The sequence below is a fragment of the Plasmodium malariae genome (genome assembly GCF_900090045.1).
Source record: "Plasmodium malariae genome assembly, chromosome: 7".
In the NCBI taxonomy this organism is placed as follows: Eukaryota; Apicomplexa; class Aconoidasida; order Haemosporida; family Plasmodiidae; genus Plasmodium; species Plasmodium malariae.
In genome coordinates, this window is record NC_041781.1 from 597,155 (window position 1) to 618,254 (window position 21,100).

The following is a 21,100-nucleotide window of genomic DNA, read 5'->3' on the forward strand; positions in this document are numbered from 1 at the left end:
ATGAAGGTTCCAAAATTTCCAAAAAAATTAGGAAACACGTTTATACTTTTAATATAGAATTTATTCATATATTTAAAGGATTAAAAAAAGTTTAAAACGTTGTCTTTATATGCTAAATATTTATGTTATTAATTTAAAAAAAAAAAAAAAAGTCTAAAAATATACTTCACATATTTCTTATACGAAATATAAACGGAATGTAAAAGGGTGTCTAACCTTTTCATATTACAAAATATTCCTTTAAAATAAAAAAATATATATACAATATTAATGGATATTATATTTTTCTTTTTTTTTTTTTTTCTCATTTCTTCGAAATTAAATACATAGATTGTATTCTTTAATGCAAATTTAAAAGCCATTATTTTACTTTAAAACATTTTCCCTTAACTTAATTCCTGCTTATTATTTATATATAAATACACAATAATTCTTATGCATATACACACACAGACACATATATATGCCTCTATGTTTAGGTGCACCACGTTTTCAATTAATAGGCTACTACTTTTTCCTTTCTTGCCTTTTTCTCTGTAATGAAATCAAATAAGGAGGATGCAGAGGCATCAACTGAGGTTCGTGTCTCACATAATTTTGTGGTAATAAATAAGATTTATCTGAATCGTAGTAATTTTGAGTTGCTACAAACGAAAATAGTTTATTGTTCATAAAAACTTCAGATGAAATGTAATCATTTATAATTTCTTCATCTTCTGAGTTAAAATATTTTATTTCCTCTTCACTATCAGAACAGTAAAAATTAAATATATCATTATTTTTTTTTTTTGAACGATAATTTGTGAAATTTTCTTTCTTATTAATATCACCACACAATACATCACACGTAGCTAAATCTTCTTTATTTATATCTTCATCTTTTAATGCTCTGTAATTATTTTTCATATTACATTTATCTGGTATTAAGGCGTCCATTTTGTCCTCGTTTTCTTCTTCACTTGTAGATTTGTCATTACTTTCATTATCGTATCCACGTGTAATATATTCCCCTCTATCGTTGCCACTATGTTTACCTTCATGTCCATCTATTTTCGAATAATTCTTCAAATCGTCCCTAATATCATCATTCTTCACACCATTCTTCATATCATCATGTTTTCCTTCCCCCTGTTTGTCCTTTTTACTCGAATCCATTTCGCTCTTCCCTTCGTCAAAATCATATGCTTCCTCATTTGTGTGTTCCTTTTCTTCTTTTTCTGAACCTCTCCCAGCTGTTCCATTTTTGTGGTCATAATTTTTCTTAATAATTAAATGCGTATGTTTTCTTCGAAGTTCTTTTTCACTTTTATATCTCTTATCATTAAAACATTCTTCTTCCGTGAGATTACTCAAAGCTGTAATATTAGATAAAGGCAGTGAGAACTTGAGACAAACAAGAAAAGATTCAAGGCTTTTGTTTCTACTACTTTGTGGTTTACACACGTAAACTCTTTTGAAGAATTTATTTAAATGAACAATTAATAATCCTGTGTGTTCACCTCTAAAAATTTTACTAATAAAATTTCCTCCTATTTTTAAAACAGAGCAGCAAACTTTTAAACTTGATAAAATTAACTGAGATTGAATGAATTCATCGATATCATTCATTCCTGTAATGTCAGGTGCTCCATCGCTTACAACAGTGTGCGCATAGGAGAAATTAGGCTCTTCCCTTCTTTTGCGCATACTTTTGGTATTATCACTATTGCTGCTATTATCACTACTGCTGCTATTATCACTACTGCTGCTATTATCACTATTGCTGCTATTATCACTATTGCTGCTATTATCACTACTGCTGTTATTATCACTACTGCTGTTATTATCACTACTGATACTATCATCACTATTAACCCTCTCGTTCGTATTTTCATTTATGGTAGTTCCCCCTTCACTCGTTTGACTTCCTGTTACAATTTGCACCTTCTCACTATGCATGCACTTCAAAATTTTGTTTACTGTTGACATTTTTGTAATGTCTCCTTGTATAACTTGTACATAATTCATGTTCCCTATTTCTTGTAAATCTACCGCTATAATTTTAGGCTCTTTTATTAATTCGCTTCTCTTTAAATTCTTTATTTTTTTTTCTAAAGCATCATTCAAATTAATATACAGTGAAAAATTTTTTATAAATTCGTCATCTTCTTCTTTACACTTTAATTGATCTCCATTATTTTTGTTTATAATATTCAAAATACGATAATAGTTGTATAAACATATGTTCTTCAAAACTTGTGACCAACTCCCAGGAGCTGCACACAAGTCAACTACGTTGTAACAATAATTCTCATTATATATTTTTATTAAATCATTTATATTTGTATTATTGTATATATTCGGATCAAATAATTTAAAAATTTCAAATTTTTCATTTATCTGAATCAGTTTATAAGAACTCCGGGCTCGATAACCGTTCTCCTTTGCTTTTCGGTAGTAAATGTCCCTTCTATCTTTGCTCAGTTTACCCATTACTTCACTCTTTTGCTCTTCGCGTTCCTCTTTTACGTTATTACTTTACGTTATTGTTTTATGTTAATATTTTTTAAATAATATTCAAAATTATGCTGCATCAGAGTTTTCGAAGCAATTTATTGTAGCTGTCAGCGTTCGATTTTTGCTTCCTATTGCTTATTCACGAATAGAAAAAAGTTTCTGCATTCAAGTCGAAGGAGCTTACAAGAATGCATACGTACAAACACTCACATTCGTACGTAATGTAAAATATACCATTTAACACATAAAATTAAGAAATACCCTAAATGAAGATCTCCATCGTTGCATTATTTCTTCAGTATTCATTAATTTCGTTACATTCTTTTTTTTTTTTTTTTTTTTTTTTTTGAAACTAATTGATCTATAGTACTATTAATCGAGATACATATGCCTCTTTATAAAAATTAAAGGGGGGAAAAATATCTGAGAAAATAAAATAAAATAAAATACGAGGAAAACTTGTTATGGTAAAATTATTCTCATGTTCTACATAAAATAATATAATGTTAACCGAAAAAATGTATTTTAATTTGCTCCTTCAGCCATTTATGTACTAATTCTACAAAATAAATCAAATTAAACAAGTGCACAGGTATATCGTTACAAAGTAGCCTATTTTAAATGCACAAAAAAAAAAAAAAAAAAAAAAAGGAAAAACAAATCATACCGGTTAAATTAAAAAAAAATATATATATATATTATACTGAAAAGTAATTGTATGAATTAAAAAGAACAAAAACACCACAATTGTATTGATAATTGTGTAATAATAATCATGCAAATAAAAATGTAAGGAGGTCACAAATTTTTATTTTTGAAAGATCCTCACATAATGTATGTATATGTTTATGCCACGCCTTGTCCGTAATAAATTTTCTACTTCATTAGAATGTGCTAAGAGGGAATTTCATCCTCATCATTTATGTTTTGAAAAAAGTTTTCATTCGTTTCACTGATTTTCAAAGGATAACAAAGGGAAACCAACAGTATAGCATTCTGAATGTATTTATTCATAACATTCGAAAATATACGGTTATTTACATTGATATTAAAATTAAGGTCATTGAATTTAAAGGAGTACAATAGTAGTCCATTTTCATCCGCTATTTTGTAACTGAAGCAAATACAGGAAAAAAGGGGGCGAATATGCATATACAAATGCACGTAGTAACATGCATATGTAGGAACTAGTATACAACATATATTATGCCATTTATAGTGTGCAACATGTAGTATGGGATTATGTGTTTATATATTGTCAAATATGTACGTGTGTACACCTTTACAAATGGATGGAACTATAATGAAATATAAATTATGGAAATGAAAGTGAGTAATGAAGATATATGAAATAATTCAATAAAACAGTTTTGATTACTTTATATTTTTAACAGAATTGTTATTCAACCTATTAATTATATCGCTCTTGTTCACTTTCCCTTTACCAACTAGGAAGAGCGTAGCAACAATGTGCCTAATCTGATGAACCATTCAAAAAAAAAAAAAAAAATTAAAATTAAAATTAAAATTAAAATTAAAAATAAAAATAAAAATAAAACAAAAAATTAAATAAAAAATATAATTACCAATAAAATTAAAAATATAAATAAAATGCCGAAAAAGTGTATATGTATTTATGTATGTAAATATATATATATATTTTTTTTTTTTTTTTGACAAAAACGATGAATTCATAAATTTTTAAAAATGCAAAGTTATTTCTTCCATTTTATTTGTTTCATTTGTTTCATTTGTTTTATTTGTTCTGTTTGTCTATTTGTACCGTTTACCTGGTTATACAAAAAGGAGGTTCCTTTTATTTTAAAATAATGAAAATTTTTATCAATATTCTTGATCTCAATTTTGAGAATTCTCCTCCTTTATACGGTTAAAAATATAAATGTGAAATGTGGACACGTGGAAATTTGGGAATGTATATACACGTACATGCATTGATAGAAATGAATACAACATATCCTTAACTGTTAGAATTTTACTTAAAGTATGTATTGCTTTTTCTCCTTTTACAGAAATTTGCAAAATTGTGCTCTCCTAGCTGATATAAAATTAAAAATTAATAAATGAATGTACGTATATGCGAATAAATGAGTATATATTAATATATGAATAAATGATATATGTGTTTATGCAATATATTAAAAGGTGTACCACAATTAATATTATTCTTTTGTTTATACAAATAACTTGGCTGCTTCATTCATTCGTTCAAAGTTGTAATTCTTGTTGATAAAAAAGTACACATAAGTTCTGTGCACACAGTTTAAGCTAAAAAAAAAAAAAAAAAAAAAAAAAATATGAACAAAATTATGAACAGGAATATAAACAGGAATACAGACAAAACTATGGACAAAAATATGAACAAAAATAAGAAAAAACATACGAACAAAATTATGAACGAAAAATAAAATCGTGAGAATCATTTTTTTTTTCTTGTCTTGTTAAGGAAAATCTTGGATATATAAAATTTCATTCTACCGAGCATCAAACATATTGGGAACATTTTGTATGTCAATGATTTGCATATATTTTAGTTTTTTATTTAACTCTTTAACATAAATTTTTTGAATATCTAATAAAGACATATTTGGATGTCTTATTTTTAATCTTATGGTTAGTGCGTTTATGCGAGCAGAAACTCCTTTGTCTGTTCTTGAAACTCTTGAAAAAGAGCTAAAGGTAAATGAGAAATAAATGCAACAGGCATAAAATAATTAAGGGAAAAATTAAGGTAAAAATAAAATTAATGAGGAATGTTCGTCAGTGTTTACAACTATGAAGAATAAAATGTAAAATAAATGAATAACAAATGAATAATAAACGAATGGTAATCGAATAACAATTGAATAATAAACGAATGACAAGCGAATAAACAAAAACGTGCACGTCTCTAAATTACTCGTTATCATCAGAAATTAAATTTAAGTTATGTAAACGCTCCATTAGTTTATTTTCCACCGTGTCTGTATTATCTTTTTGATAAGCAGACCCCTATATATTTTTTTTTTTTTTAATAGAAAAAAGAAATATATTTATGAATACAAATAGCACTGCATACAACCATTTGATCTTTGTGTTATAACACAGAAATGCATTAACAGTATGTTGTCAAGGAAATATGAAAAAGTCAGAAAATAAATTTTAAAAAAATAGTCATCAAAGTATGTTTACGTTTTATAAATACATGTATTCGTAAGCTTATGTACGGTTGTACAAATAGTATAAAACAAACATGAAATCACCAAAGGACGTTAAAATAAATAGAAAAGGTGTAAAACAATACTTATACTTTTTTTAGTTTAAATTAAATATACATAGGCATTTATATATGTATGTACACACTCAATTTCGTACGTTAAATTCCGTTCCTATATAAGAGAAAAAAATTATAAATTTGTGCGTTTCTTCCATCGTTTTTGCTATTCTCATTACTCGTTCCTTCCTTAGCCTATTTTGTATTCCTCTAATAATAAATATTCTAATAGCTACCTGAAATAACAATATTATTTTACCCTACGCGTTTGAAAATGAAGAATAAACATGTAGGTAACGCGTAGCTAGTAGCGGGTGTATATAAGCAGTTAGATATGTAAATAAACATACATGAGTGCACATAAGTAACAGCGTTACGCGCACAGCTAATGCCATGAAACCCACATTCAAATTTATCTATGTTAAAAAAAAAAAAAAATAATACAGAAAAATATAGTATAGCTTTAAAAATGCAAAAAAAAAAAAAAAAAAAAAAAAAAAAAAAAAAATTATATGATGTTCAATGATAAGAAATAACTGCGGAATACCTTAACAAAAGAGCAAGATTTAACATCCCTAAAATTGAGTTTAACACATGGCTAAAATATAAAATTAAACCTGGAAAAAATTAATAGGCAATAAAACTCAAAGAGCAGCCATTACATACGTATGTATGTATGCATGTAAGCTTGTATGTATGGGCCTGCTCATGGACGTATTATTTGAGTCATAAAATTTTTGCAAATTATGTGCGCTAATGTACTATCCACAATTTTGACAGATTTGATAAGTTAATTCAAAAAAAAAAAAAAAAAAAGAAATGATCGGGGGAAGAGTATTAAAATATGAAGTATTCTTTAAAGGAAAACTTAAGTGAATATACAAGCGAAATTGATCATGGTATTAGGAAAACTATAAATGATGGAAAAGTAGATACGAACAAATTTAAAAAAAAAGAAATGAATAAAGAGAAAAAGGGCTACTTATATAATTATAAGTACCTACCCCATAATGATATAATAAAAGAGAATGAAGAGGACGCCGTTAGTAACCCTTTTTTTTTTGATGAAAAAAATAAAATAAGTAAAACAAATGTAATTAATAATATTACGGGGAACCATATAACTAGAAAAAATGATCATAAATGCAATGAAGAAATGAATCAAGGAATAGGAGACAACATTTATAAGGAGGAGGACAACAGCTATCGCTGTAGCAATGGCGATAGCTATGAAAGTAGCAATGACAACGACCATAACAGTGGCAATGGCTATGGAGATCGAGACGACCTCGGTGATAAGGAAAAAAAGCCTCTAAAAGAATTCAACATTTTTATAGATAAGAAAAATGCTGTAAATAGTATTATAAGCTCCACCTTTGCTGGTATCATGTCAAGAACTATAACCGCTCCATTAGATAGAGTAAAATATATTATGCAAGTAACAAACAATTTGCCAATAGCTGAAATATTTGAAATTATTAAAAAAGATGGAGTAGTATGTGGATTCTTTCGAGGAAATTGTGTTAACATTGTTAAGATAATTCCAGAGTTATCTATCAAAATGTATTCATATGAGTTTATGAAGATGAATGTTTATAATTATTACAATAAAAATAATAATTGTATGACTGATGATCAAAATATGAATATACCTTTTTTTATTCGTTTCTTAATAGGGAGTTCAAGTGGTGTTATAGCTGCTTTATTTATTTACCCACTTGAAATTGTGAAGACAAGATTAATTGTATCAAATAAAAATAATAAGGATAACGGAATTATTAAATGCTTTTATAATATTTATAAAAATGAAAAATGGAGAAATTTTTACAATGGTTTGTCTATGCATATATATGGTGTTATATTCTTCTCAGGATGTAATATGAGTATATATGATTATTTAAAGTATCTTTTTTTCTCTTTGTACAGAGATTATATTCATTCTAATTATTGCGTCAACTGTGGTCATGCAGAAAATAAGAACATCCCTGCTTGTACGAATATAGCAGATGATGGTGTTCCACAAAGGAGAAACGCAAATGATAGTATTGCACACCCGTATAATTCAAAGGATGGCAATTCCCAATCCTCATATGACACCAGAAAAGACGGTCGTCTCATATATGATCCACTAAAAAGTGTAAAACGTTTTATAAATTTTAAAAAAAATTACACAAATACAAATAATTTGGGACAAAGTTCTAATGAACAAAATGAAAATAAAAATAATATGAATATGTCATCATGTTCTTATTGTAATTATCGTATAAAGAATGTTAACTGTTTATCCTTTTTATTTTTTGGAATAACAAGTTCTTTCATAGCTCAAATTGTTAGTTACCCGTTTCTTGTTTTAAGGACTCGAATGCAAACTCTCAATAATGAAATTGCTACTAATTACCTGAACAGTGAGGGGACCCGTATTAAATCCTGTAGTTTTATTATGTACAACATTAAGGTTTATGGCTTTAAATCGCTCTATAGAGGTAATACTATTTCCACACATATATATATATATGTAGCACCAGTTAATGCATTTTTTTTTCTCTATATTTTTTACCCTCTTGATACCTTCACTATTGCCATTTTTCCATGACAACATCCTAACAAGCTGTGTATTTCTTCCCTTCCTTTTTCTTCCGCCCCCCCCCCTTTCACTTAGGTATTTACGTAAACTTACTAAAGACTATACCTGCCACGTCCATTACATGGTTCGCGTACGAATATTCGATGAGGAAATTACAATCGTGAGGGTGGTACTTAATGAAAGTCCCCTCCGTAGGGACAGAAAAAGAGCTTTATTTTTAAGTGTGCATTATTACGGATGGGGCGATAGATGGAATATAATAATAGTTATCATAGTCTATATACACATAGGAATAATTTGTGTGTATTTTAAAAAAATTAAGAAAATTTATGTACATATTCTCTTTTTGGACTAAGGCTATTTCAATATATTTTTCCAATTTCTTAATATTATTCTTTTGAAGAAAAAAAAAAAAATAACAAACATTTAACTTTTTTGTTTTTGTGTTATTTAAATCTAATGAATTTTTTTTTGTTATTTTTTCAAATTTGTGAAAAAGTTCATAAATTATTCTTAAATCTTTTAATTTAAAATATTTTAAAAATACCTTTTTATTCTCCTTATACAGTAAAATGTTATAACATAAACTAAAAAATAATAGCTCTTCATTTAATTTGTATGTTTGTATATTTACACTTTTTTTGCAATAACATTTGACACATTTTAAAAATGTTTTTATATATATTTTATGTATTCCCTCATTCAGAAGAAAAGGAGGAAAAAATAGTATTCCATAATTATTCGGTAAAGTAGTGTTCGTATAAAATGTCTGTTCGTTTATTATTTCGTTTATGTGTTTGTAAAGTCGAAGATAAAATGTATCATTGCATTTGTAGCAAAAGGAGTACTGTAACAACAGTATAGTTGTCTTCAAAGAATAATTTTTTTTGTTTCTTTTAAAATTATCATTAATTAAGTTAAAAATTGTTTTATTTCTTACGTTCATTTGGTTTAAAACGTTCAGCATGATGTACACATGTTCGTTATTTATTAGTTCCGTTTGTTGCTGCTGTTGTTGTTGCTGTTGTTGCTGCTGTTGTTGCTGCTGTTGTTGTTGCTGTTGTTGTTGTTGCTGCTGTTGTTGTTGTTGCTGCTGCTGTTGTTGTTGTTGTTGTTGTTGCTGCTGCTGTTGTTGCTTCTGCTGTTGTTGTTGTTGCTGCTGCTGCTGTTGTTCTTGCTGTTGTTCTTCTTGTTCTTCTTTTTCTTTTTCTTCTTGTTCTTCTTCTTCTTTTACTTTTTCTCTTTTTACCGCCGTTTTTCCCCCCCCCTTTTTGCCATCTTCTTGTAGCATGTAGACTATGTAATTATTCAAAAATTCTCTGCACTGATTAAAATAGTGTCTGTAATAATTTATGCCATTCGCGTATATATATATGAGCACTTTTATATTATCAGAGCAAAAAAAATTACAGTTATATAACTTCATCTTATTTATGTTAATAGAATCCTTATTTTTTATGATGCTTTCAATACTGTCTACACGTATGTTACAATCTACTTCTCTACTCATATGGAGTTGAAAATTGGAGTAAAATGTATACACGAGTCTGCAATTTTTCCAAATATTATCAATGAAATTACATCGATCTCTTAATTTAGCTATTTTTCTATTTAAAAAAATTGAATTATAATTGTTAATAAAGCTGTACACGTACACGTTACAGTTGTAAATGTTAAATAAATTACCATAGCTTATGCTCCTGAAACATTTATTGTTCTCCTCCAAATTAGAGCTATTTTTATTATGCAAAAAATAAGAGCTACAATTAAGAAAGGAATTCAAACAAGTATCACTGTTATTGTTATATTCCTCTTTCTCACTGTAGCAAACTACTGTATTCCCATATTTTTCGCTTTTCTGTTCATACCCCAGTTTGTCTTCTTTATATGCTTTATCCGTAGTTACATGACCAGCATTTTTCCCTTTTAATTTACAACATAATAATATTTTTTTTTTGGAGTTTTCAATTCTTATTTCTCGTTTTTTCTCTTTATTTGCAAAAAATTCACATATTTTATTTAAAAAATTCTTAAAAAAAAAACTATTTATGTAATAGAAATTAAAAATAATATTTGTTACGTCCGTATCTTCGCATTTGTCCAAATCGTTAAAAATTCGTTTAAGAAATTTATTATGTAATTTAACACTTATATTCTCTCTACATAAATAGCTATACAGGATGCATAGATTTTTGGTTTGTTTAAAATTGTCCAAATAATTTGTACTTCGCTCAATTATCTGTCTTAATATTTTTTCATTTACATTATTTTTTTCTAAACTTTTTCCTCCTGAGTATAATTTACAATTAACTGTGCATTTTAAAAAACTCAAAACGGTAGAAAGGTCGTCTTCATCAAAATTGTCTATGTTTTCTTCAACAATACAACTTATGTATTTAATTGTGCTTTGTTCAAGAACAAATGTTTTACATCCTTTTTTGCACTTTATGTACAACAGCATTAAAAGACATAGATCTCTTTTGTTCGTTTCAACGAATCTTATCTCGGAAATGTCTCTGAATATTTTTTTTGCAAAAGTTATTAACAAGTCATCTATAAAACAGCCAACATGATTTTACATAAGAAAAAAAAAAAAAAAATTACGTATGGTACAGCCATGCATGTACATATTTATATATATGTATATATTTATATATATGTATATATTTATATATATGTATGTATTTATATATGTGTGTGTGTGTGTTTGCACCCATGTTTAGCTAGCTAATGTGTGTGCGAAAGATATGTTCCCTCTTAATAAGTGGAAGAACACAAACAGGAAAAGGAAACGAATGCGTATGTATTCTTTTTGTCCTTTTTCCGAACTTTACCATTTTTAATGAAATTATTACACAAGAGAAGATACAGTCCTTTGGAAAAATTAATTAAATCAATATAATCTTTTTTCTTTATATGGTAATAGAAGTTATTCAAACTTTTTACTTTTGTACATTTATATATGTATGGAACATACGGAGAAATTTTAATCATGTTACTTCTGCGGTGAAAGCACTGCTCATAGGAAGCAAACAGGGGAAAAAAAAAATTAAAATTAACAGATTATCATATTAACAAGTTAACAAATTAGCGAGTTAACAAATTAGCGAGTTAACAAATTAGCGAGCTAACAAATTAGCAAGTTAACAAATTAGCGAGTTAACAAATTAGCGAGTTAACAAATTAGCGAGTTAACAAATTAGCAAGTTAACAAATTAGCAAGTTAACAAATTAGCGAGTTAACAAATTAGCGAGTTAACAAATTAATGAGTAAACAAATTAACGAGTAAACAACATCAAACACGTTCAAAATGGCTTATGCTTCTTCTCCATTTCATAAAATATAACAGATATCATGCTTTCTTCTTTTACGCGACATGTGCTGTAAAATTTTATCATCACATTGGGCCGTTTAAATAAAAGCAATAAGAGATGCACACATATAAATACTTGTATATATCTCTTGAATAATAATAAAAAAAAAAATTAAAACAAATAGATCTAATTTTTAACTGTAGCTTTTTCTTCATTCACAACAAAAAAATACGTGCACTTCGTTCTATAACTTCTGTCACATGACCGAAAAAAAAAAAATATATATATATATATATATATATATATATGCATATACATATGTATGTGTGAAATACGAAATTGCATTATTTTTCCCAAACGAGAGCACAAATTCAAGTTGCTCATATAACTGTTAATAGTATGTAGCATTTATTTTTTTCACAAATAACAGAACTCCCATATATCCACTTTTTATTTATTCATCGTGCTTTAAAATTGTGTTCCAGTTTTAAGCAAACGTATATACATGCGCATGTGTATAAATTTGCAATATATAAACCTTTTTGAGAGTAATAATGTTTTTATTTTTTCGACATACATTTTTTTACAACTTCTCAAATTTTCAAAGCAAAAATTATTCTTAACAAAAAATTAGTAAGTTTATAATGAAATACAATAAATTGCAAACTATAAATAAATGGAGAGAGAATCATGTAGCTTTTTTATGGCTTAATATTTTTTTTAGAAGCATTTTAAAATTTTTGCGCACGCAAAAAATAAATTGCCCGCATAATAGTATACTCGTATATATATATATATATATATATATATGTAGCAAATGTCAAGATAATGTAGACCTATTGAAATGTTTCCTTTCTTTTCTTTAATTTTGTTTCTCTTGTAGCAGTGCACACTCTTGCTGAAAAAAACTGTAGAAGAGAAAAAAAAAAGAAAAAAAGATTTTATTTTAAATGTAATAACGAGGTCCTATTTTTATCCGCACATATGTATGAATGCATTTATATATATATTATAATCCTGAAACTTTAACAATGCTCCATATGCTTTAGGACTTACCGTTTTTGAAAAATATTTAAACATGTTTATTTTTTATTGACGATACATTTTACATTCCTTCGCGGCTTTTCTTAGTTGATCATAAAACAAATGGTTTTTGCGAAGCTCATTATTAAATTCTTCGTTAAACTCAAAATTTTTGCATGCCTTAGCAAAGTGGGATATACAGCTTTTTATAAAAACTCTGCAAATATATGAAAAAGGTGTTAAGCAATAGTGTATGTGTATATGTATATGCATATTTTTACATATCTATGTGAGCACATTTTGAGTTGATTAAATGCAGATACTTTTGATGTTTTAAAAAGCTGCATGAACGTGTTCATTACTTTGTTAAAAAGGAAATAAAAATTTCATTCAGGTTTGTGTTTGGAGATATTTCCACGTAACACTTCACAAAAGTTTCTTCAAAATTTTTTGGAGAAATAAATGCATGAACAGTCATATCAATTTCCATACAACTGTCCGTCTCAAAAATGAAATTCTTCTAAAGCAAAAAAAAAAAAAAAATAAATAAAATAAATGAGAACAAAACAGAACGAATTAAATAAAATTAATGCCATATAGTGTAAAGCAATACGACATAAAGCAATATACGAGATACCATAATTCGTTTATTATGTAGATGTGATATACATATGTGCACACGCGATGAAAAAGGCGAAATAAACTCAATGGACAAATATTTCCATTAAGACTTATGCTTTAAGTATACAGTATTTTCCGAGCTTTTAGGAAAGTTGGAGGCATATAAAAATATTCCTTTTGAAAATTGAAAATCTTCGCATATCCATACATCCATTAGTAAATACCTGCACGGGCAAGAACAACGACCAGAAGGTACAAAAAAAGTAATAAAGCAATAAAAAGGGAAATAAATAAATAAATAAATACAGAAAGAAATAAAAAAATAAAATAAATTAAAAATGAGAAAAATAAATAAATAAGAAATAAAATAAATTAATAATGAAAAAAATAAATTAAACTAAAAATGAAAAAAATGAGTTTAAAATGAAAAAATAACAAATTTTTAATTTACAGTTCAACACTTGCAATTTGCAAAAAATATGAACAAGCAAGGAAGAAAGACTAGTTTATATTAACAGCATTTGGGATTATAATAACCTGTCTCTGACAATCCAGGGCATGGCTATTTTAGTAAACACTATTTTATCAACGATACCTCTTTCCTTTAAAGTTTTACACTCGCTAATTCCGAATCTGCATTTTGTAAAAATGGTAATATTAAATGTGCATGGGGTAAAATAAATAGTTGCACACATGTGTCAATATATTCGTACATGCAGGAGCATGTATATATGTACGTGTAGCTAACATTGTGTATATATACATGTGTGCTGCATTTGTATTTGTGTGCTCGTTACTACATAATATAAATTAAGGGACGCACTTAAAGGGGAACGAATAAAAGGGGATCCAAGATTTAAAGAATTCACTCTCAATCAGAGTAGCAATAACGTATATGAAATTTGAAGGGATCAATAAATTTATATAAAAATAGATAACTGTATTTATATCACTTTTTTCCTCATTTCCGCCTATTACGTCATTATTTTCTGGGATTGCAACTTTGGGACTTGCTTTCGTGTCGTAATGTACAAATGTATTTTTATCATCGTTTTGACCGCCATCTCGACTGCCATCTTGATTGCCATCTTTACTGTTATCTGGATCTCTATTCTGATTGCCATTTTTATTCATCTTATTGCTATAATCCCCCTGATCTTTTTTCTCTTCATCGAACTCCTGTTCCCTCGCAGCACGTTTCCCACCCTTTTGAGGGTTCTCTTTATCATTTCTTATTTTTTTCTCAACGGCATTTTTGGAAATAATTTTTTTGAATACATTAAATTCTTTTTTTGTTACGAAATAAAAAACCTCATTATCTTCATCTTCATAAGCTAAATGAAAATGACCAAAGTCGATATACTTATTTGCAATACATTTTTCAGACGTATTTTTTTTTTTACTTTCCTTTTTTAATATGTGATTGTTTTTCTTTTTTTTTTTTTCTTTTCTTTTTTTCTTCTTTTTCTGATTTAATATCTTCTTATTTTCACTTTCATTTAATGCTTCTCTATTACTGTCACTGTTATTGTCATTCCCATTATCACTTCCATTTGCATTCCCATTGTCACAACTACTACAGTTGCTCTTCCTCCTGCTACTGCTGCTACTCATTGACATGTACCTTTCAGAATTTTTTTCGTCGGATAATGTATCAACGAAAAACGAGTTATTACTTTTAAACTCTATGGAATATCTCTTAGAATTACACTCTAAGCTATTCCTTTTATTCTGTTCACTCAACCAATATAAGTATTTCATAAAGCACAACTTGCCATTTACATCTACTAAATCAATTACATAATCGAAAACGAAATTTTTGTATACCCTTTTAGAAATAATAGAATAGTTCACAAAGTCATTACTCGTTTCATTTATCTCTAAATTAAATATGATTTCTACTTTTTTTATAATTTTATATCTATACAATATTTCACTCACAAATACATTTTCTATAAATTTCTTTACATTATTCTCTTTGCAATATTTTTTCATAAACACGTCTCTTATACTATGATAAGCCTGTCTAACTTTTAACTTATTGAAATAATTTATACCTTCTAATATATCATTATATAACTGGGAAATGTATTCATGTTTTTCTATTGTACTAATTTCTTTTTGTAATATACTCTTAGCAAATAGTATGTCATACTTCGCCTTTACCAATTTTTCTTTTTTATTATTATAATTATTATTATTATAATTATTATTATTATTATTATTATTATTATTATTTTTTATTTTTTTTTTTTTTTTCTATTATTATTAGTTTTCTTTTTTTTCTTTTTTTCCTTTTCTCAATCTTTTTTATTTTATTTTCATATATTATAAAATTTACGTAAGTATTATGTAAAGGGTTGTCTTTTTTATTTTGATCTCTCAAATTTTCTTCTTCCAACATGGTAAACTCATTCAAATAATTCGATTGTTCATTGATGTTATCTTGCATCTTATTGCTTCTTAATGTGCAATGTGCACTTCTTTTCTGATTTCCTTTTTCATTATCCCCAGATATTTCTTCTCCCTTCTCTTCTAATATAATATTATCAGAAGGTGAAAAATCATCGTTTTTATTTAAATTATAACTTTTATTACCTAACCTGTTCAGCCCATTTTGTTCTACATATTTGGGAAATAATATTTTAATACTGTGAAATATGTGTGATTTTTTCGACAGCAAAATGTTTCTCATATTCCTCTTCCCCCAATAAGGAGAATTTTGTTTATTTGTTACATCTGCTAAATAGTCCTTGCTTATACATGCATTGTTATGCATCGAATCGTCGTACGGTGTATTGGCATTGATCAGATCATCATTCGACCAATTCCTCCTTGACATATGGGCACTTGACAAACTATCACTAGAGAAATTACCACTTGAGAAATTGCCCCTTGAGAAATCGTCGTTCGATAAGTTGTTCTTTTTTTCTCCTTCCATCCTCTTCGAATTATGACCGCAGTCATATTCAATCATATCATGCGTCGTATCATCCCATCTTTTCCTACCACTGCTGAAATTATTATTATTGTAATTATTGTCATTATAATTATTGATATGTTTATATTCTTCCTTTAAGTTGTCATTTAATATATTCAAATAGCTTTTCGCGCTAGTATTAGTACAATTAAAATTTCCCTCCCATTTTGTATCCTCTTCTTCATTTATTTTAATAATGTTATTCCTTTTGATTTTTTCGACATGACTGTCTAAATCAGTGCTATCAGAGGAATAGCACGAGTTATCATTAAGTATACTGAAAACTTCTATTTCTACATTGTCATTTATTTTGCATTCTTCTTTTATTTTTTCGTTCTCTTTTCCCTTATATTTTTTTATTAAATATGATAGTTTTGGCATGATTTTTTTTTTTTTTTTTTTTTTTTTTTTAAATAGAAATGTTAATCTTATTAAAGATGTTGTTTATGCAAAAGGGGGAAAGGATAAGATGAATGGCTTACGATCAATACGTATGATAGGTGTACACATGGGCTCACATAAGCACACAGACAAGAACATGAAAATATATACACATTAATACACGAATAAATGTACACGTGCAAACATACACGCGCATACGTGCACCTATTCCTATATGTTTACACGCGTTAGCGTGATAAGTACCCCAGAAGAGAGAAAATAAATTTGTATATTATATAAATGGCACTTACTTTTTTTTTTTTTTGCAGTCTATCTTAACCCCCCTTGTTTATTTTTTCATGTGTACATTAAGTTTTTATATTTTTGAAAAAGAGTTGGTTGGATGTGGAAAAAAAAAAATATTCTTTTTTCTTTTTTCTTTTTTCTTTTTTCTTTTTTCTTTTTTTTTTTTTTTCTTCTTTTCTTCTTTTGATAATGCAGAAAGGGTTAAAAAAAAAAGATTAACTAATCTGCCGTTGTTATTTTTTGCGTAAAAATTGGGAAGAACATTTGACTTTTATTTAAAGACTAGCACGTGGTGTGTGTCCATGACAGTACTGGGAAAAACCGAAAAAAAAGAAACATACATATATATGTGTATACGCATACATATATATGTGTATACGCATACATATATATGTGTGTACGCATACATATACATGTGTATATGCATACATATACATGTGTATAAGCATACATATATATGTGCATAAGCATACATGCATATGTGTATAAACATACACATATATGTTTATGTATGTATATAAATAATCATGTACATTATGTACGTACATGAGATGAACTCATTTTGCACTTAAGGATTTGGGAAAATTACAACTTCATATATCAGCTCAATTCATCAATGGTTTAAGTTTACTGTGCATTTTATCATCATGCCACTTGAACAGCGTTTTGTATGAAAATGCTTTATTTAAAATTATAGTACGCTACAATTATGTGTAACACAAATTTTTGTTTTAATATATATTTTTTTTGTTTATTTTATCTCACTATATTGTACTACATTATACTATGCAGTACAGTACAGTATTTTTTTTTTTTTTTTTTTTTTTTTCCGTCCCTCCACTACTCTAATTTGTAATCTACTTTGTTTGCATACGTATACAAAAATTAGAACGTAGTTAAGTGTTAATTGTTAAGTGTTAAGTGTTAAGAGTTAAGAGTTAAGAAATAACATGTACTTAAAATTCTCAATAATAGCGCATATTCATTTGCTGAATAGACTTACGCTTGCGTATATTTCCTTTTTTGACTAGGGCTTTTATATAAGTTGAAGACTTAAATTGCGGAAAAAAAAAAGGAAAAAACGAAAAAAGCCTCATTTGATTATTTCCGTACTTACAGTTACACACATAAATATATGTTTGTACATATGTATGTGTGAGTGTATTTATTTTTTTTTTTTTTTTTTTTGTTCCTATCTGTGCTCTTGCGCATCACTGCATTTTTCCCAACTTCCATTTCATAAAGCCGCATTACGAATAAAACGTATACAACTTTTTTATCGTGGGGAATAGAAAAAAAAGAAATAATTTTATGTCTTTTTGTAATTTCTATTGATGAGAAAAAAATTAACAGCAGTCATCGACAAAAAAGTTAGCCTAGGGGAGAATTAAAAATAAAAAGGTCTACAGGGGTATAACGTACTGACCGGGAGCGGGGGGAAGCAAAAATAAAACAAAAGAGAGTAAAATAAAAGAAAGATAAAATATAGGAGGATTTTATGTATGCTGATTATATATATTCGGATTTAATGTTTGCAGATTTTATATATACCGATTATATATATTCGGATTTAATGTTTGCAGATTTTATGTATGCTGATTATATATATTCGGATTTAATGTTTGCAGATTTTATATATTTATATATTCGGATTTAATGTTTGCAGATTTTATATATATTCGGATTTAATGTTTGCAGATTTATATATAGTTATCGGATTTAATGTTTGCAGATTTTATGTATGCTGATTATATATATTCGGATTTAATGTTTGCAGATTTTATATATACCGATTATATATATTCGGATTTAATGTTTGCAGATTTTATATATACGAATTTTATATATGCGGTTATAATATAGGAAGATAAAAAAGAAAACACAGCGTTAGCGTTACAGTTGAGCCAAAGGAAAAAGACATCCTGAAAAGTATCTCCTGTAAGGGGAAATTACTCGTCGGTTTTAAGATGAATAAGCTTATGAACAACGAATATAAGTGCACCAGCAAGGGGAACAAAGAGAGCGTAGAAATAATATACACAGATAATAAGAACAAAGTGCTAAGGAACGATGGTGTAAGGAAAGGGGAAATATTATATGAGGAAACGAGCAGGAAAGAAGTGTATCTTATGAATGAGCTTCATAATATGAAAAATAATTTGTTTGATAATACTCCTTTTTCTAACTATATACATTTTTATGAAATATATAATAATCTAAAATATATAGTAAAATATGAAAAAAAGAAAAAAAAAGGACAGTTATTTTTCATTTATACAACTAGTAAAAGATATTGTTTTTATTTTTTATATATATTTTTTTTAATATTTAATATATGTTTATTATTTCGACTACAAACTTTAGTTAAATTTCCTTTTTTTGGATATAATTATTATTACATGTACGAAATACATTTTCATGTATTTTTTACTTTTTTTGTTCTCACGTACTCTGCTCTTAATATTTATCTCTTTTTTTTTACATACAAAAATTTAATATATCATACCAATGTTTTGTGCTTAATTATAGTACAGACACTATACAATACTTATATTAAAGAGAAAAACAAAGAGATTTATAGGAATACGGAAATACTCATTGAGGGATGTAAAAGAGTGCTGCATGCCATGGGGGATGGCTCGGATCAACTCTTCGACAACAAGCGTAATGACAGTCTTGGCAGTTCTTCCAATATTGAAAGTATTGGCGGTACTCACAATTTTGCCAATAATGGCGGTACTCACAATTTTGCCAATAATGGCGGTACTCACAATTTTGCCAATAATGGCGATACTCACAATTATGCCAATACTTCCAATTCGTACAATTTTGACCATTCCACCAATCCTTACAATTTTCCCAGTGCCGCCAATTTTGATAACATCGTCCTTCTGTATGCGGATAGCATCTTCAATAAATTCACTAATATATTTATGTACATAAATAAGGAATGTTATAAACGCGGAAATGTATCCAGAAACAGTATTCGTTATGAGGATGATTTTATAGAGGTTGAAGTTGCCCGACAAGCCGAACGAGCACCTTCGGACCTAGGGGATGACTTAATGTCCAGCAACACAGATAGAAGTAGTAATGCATATATTCAGGGCAACAACAAAAAAGCATCCTTTCTCTGTAGACAAAAGTACACCGACGGGATGCATGCAATAAATAAGGACTTAGTGAAAAAATTAAATTATGCACAAGGTAGAGAAAATGAAAAATGTTCTTATAACAATGGTAGTAGAAGAAGTATATATAACATTTTTGGTAATTCTATTTACTCAGATATTGATGATATAAATATATATATGAAATATAAAGAGAATTATATTCACTCATTAATGATGGATAAATGTAAAGAAAAATTGAATTATATAAAATTTATTTTTTATTTTATTCCATATGTAATAAATTTATTTATTAACATGTTAATAAATTTTTATGTCTTATTTTCAGTTTATTATTATAATAATAGGATACCTTTAGCTCCATCTTATGAGTTATCTAAATTACATATTCTAAATATATTAAATTATAAAGGCATATACTACATTCTATTCATATTTTTTCATAACTTCTTTTTCTTTTTGTATTTATTATTCCTCTATAAATTAAATACTATTTACTTTTTCCTTCGACAAATATATAAACAATGCAAATACGAGTCCATATATTATTGCGAACATGTTATGAATGCCATATACGAAAATTTTATTTTCCCCCATACTGTACAAGTGCTACTCAAAAAAAAAAGGCCTCAAAATAGCAGAAACAAATTAAAAGACAACCAAGAAGAAGCATACACACATGAAAATAATTTGCAGAAAAGAATGACGCACACACAAGGCCTGAAGGACCAATCATGGTTCGAACAAAGGGATAACAAGATGAATCAGACAGATCAAGCAGCGCAAACAAATCAAGCAGTAAATTTGGCTGATAGTAATCCCTTTACTACGAATACATCAACGCATTGTCAAAGGTCAACTCGTGATATGCATTCACAAAAGGGACACACGAAGTGATTACATCCTTCATTAGAAAAACTATAAATTTAAAAAGGAAAAAAATTATATGACTTCTTGAAGTGCTTCTTAACGGATTAATCCATCCAAACGGG

General features: G+C 27.6%; 6 protein-coding genes across 6 annotated transcripts; 2 read left to right on the plus strand and 4 right to left on the minus strand.

Moving 5' to 3' along the window:
• Positions 1–507: 507 nt before the first annotated feature.
• PmUG01_07020200 (ribosomal RNA methyltransferase, putative) lies at positions 508–2,472 on the minus strand (the record flags this gene model as incomplete). Its single annotated transcript, XM_029003934.1, has 1 exon — positions 508–2,472. The coding sequence occupies one exon, from the start codon at positions 2,470–2,472 to the stop codon at positions 508–510; it is 1,965 nt and encodes a 654-aa protein (XP_028860673.1).
• Positions 2,473–3,390: 918 nt separating this feature from the next.
• On the minus strand, positions 3,391–5,925 carry PmUG01_07020300 (tRNA pseudouridine synthase, putative; the record flags this gene model as incomplete). The annotated part of the gene is made up of 8 exons (XM_029003935.1): positions 3,391–3,610; positions 3,875–3,975; positions 4,287–4,374; positions 4,494–4,552; positions 4,695–4,782; positions 4,993–5,187; positions 5,414–5,505; positions 5,869–5,925. 8 exons carry the CDS (start codon positions 5,923–5,925, stop codon positions 3,391–3,393), a joined length of 900 nt encoding a protein of 299 aa, XP_028860674.1.
• Positions 5,926–6,611: 686 nt separating this feature from the next.
• PmUG01_07020400 (transporter, putative) lies at positions 6,612–8,515 on the plus strand (the record flags this gene model as incomplete). The annotated part of the gene is made up of 2 exons (XM_029003936.1): positions 6,612–8,250; positions 8,427–8,515. The coding sequence occupies 2 exons, from the start codon at positions 6,612–6,614 to the stop codon at positions 8,513–8,515; spliced, it is 1,728 nt and encodes a 575-aa protein (XP_028860675.1).
• Positions 8,516–8,568: 53 nt separating this feature from the next.
• On the minus strand, positions 8,569–11,345 carry PmUG01_07020500 (conserved Plasmodium protein, unknown function; the record flags this gene model as incomplete). The annotated part of the gene is made up of 2 exons (XM_029003937.1): positions 8,569–10,904; positions 11,186–11,345. The coding sequence occupies 2 exons, from the start codon at positions 11,343–11,345 to the stop codon at positions 8,569–8,571; spliced, it is 2,496 nt and encodes an 831-aa protein (XP_028860676.1).
• A 1,410-nt stretch (positions 11,346–12,755) lies between these two features.
• On the minus strand, positions 12,756–16,671 carry PmUG01_07020600 (conserved Plasmodium protein, unknown function; the record flags this gene model as incomplete). Its single annotated transcript, XM_029003938.1, is given in 6 exon segments — positions 12,756–12,906; positions 13,052–13,209; positions 13,438–13,534; positions 13,848–13,943; positions 14,134–15,551; positions 15,565–16,671. 6 exon segments carry the CDS (start codon positions 16,669–16,671, stop codon positions 12,756–12,758), a joined length of 3,027 nt encoding a protein of 1,008 aa, XP_028860677.1.
• Positions 16,672–18,956: 2,285 nt separating this feature from the next.
• On the plus strand, positions 18,957–21,005 carry PmUG01_07020700 (conserved Plasmodium protein, unknown function; the record flags this gene model as incomplete). The annotated part of the gene is made up of 1 exon (XM_029003939.1): positions 18,957–21,005. The coding sequence occupies one exon, from the start codon at positions 18,957–18,959 to the stop codon at positions 21,003–21,005; it is 2,049 nt and encodes a 682-aa protein (XP_028860678.1).
• Between the last annotated feature and the right edge of the window lie 95 nt (positions 21,006–21,100).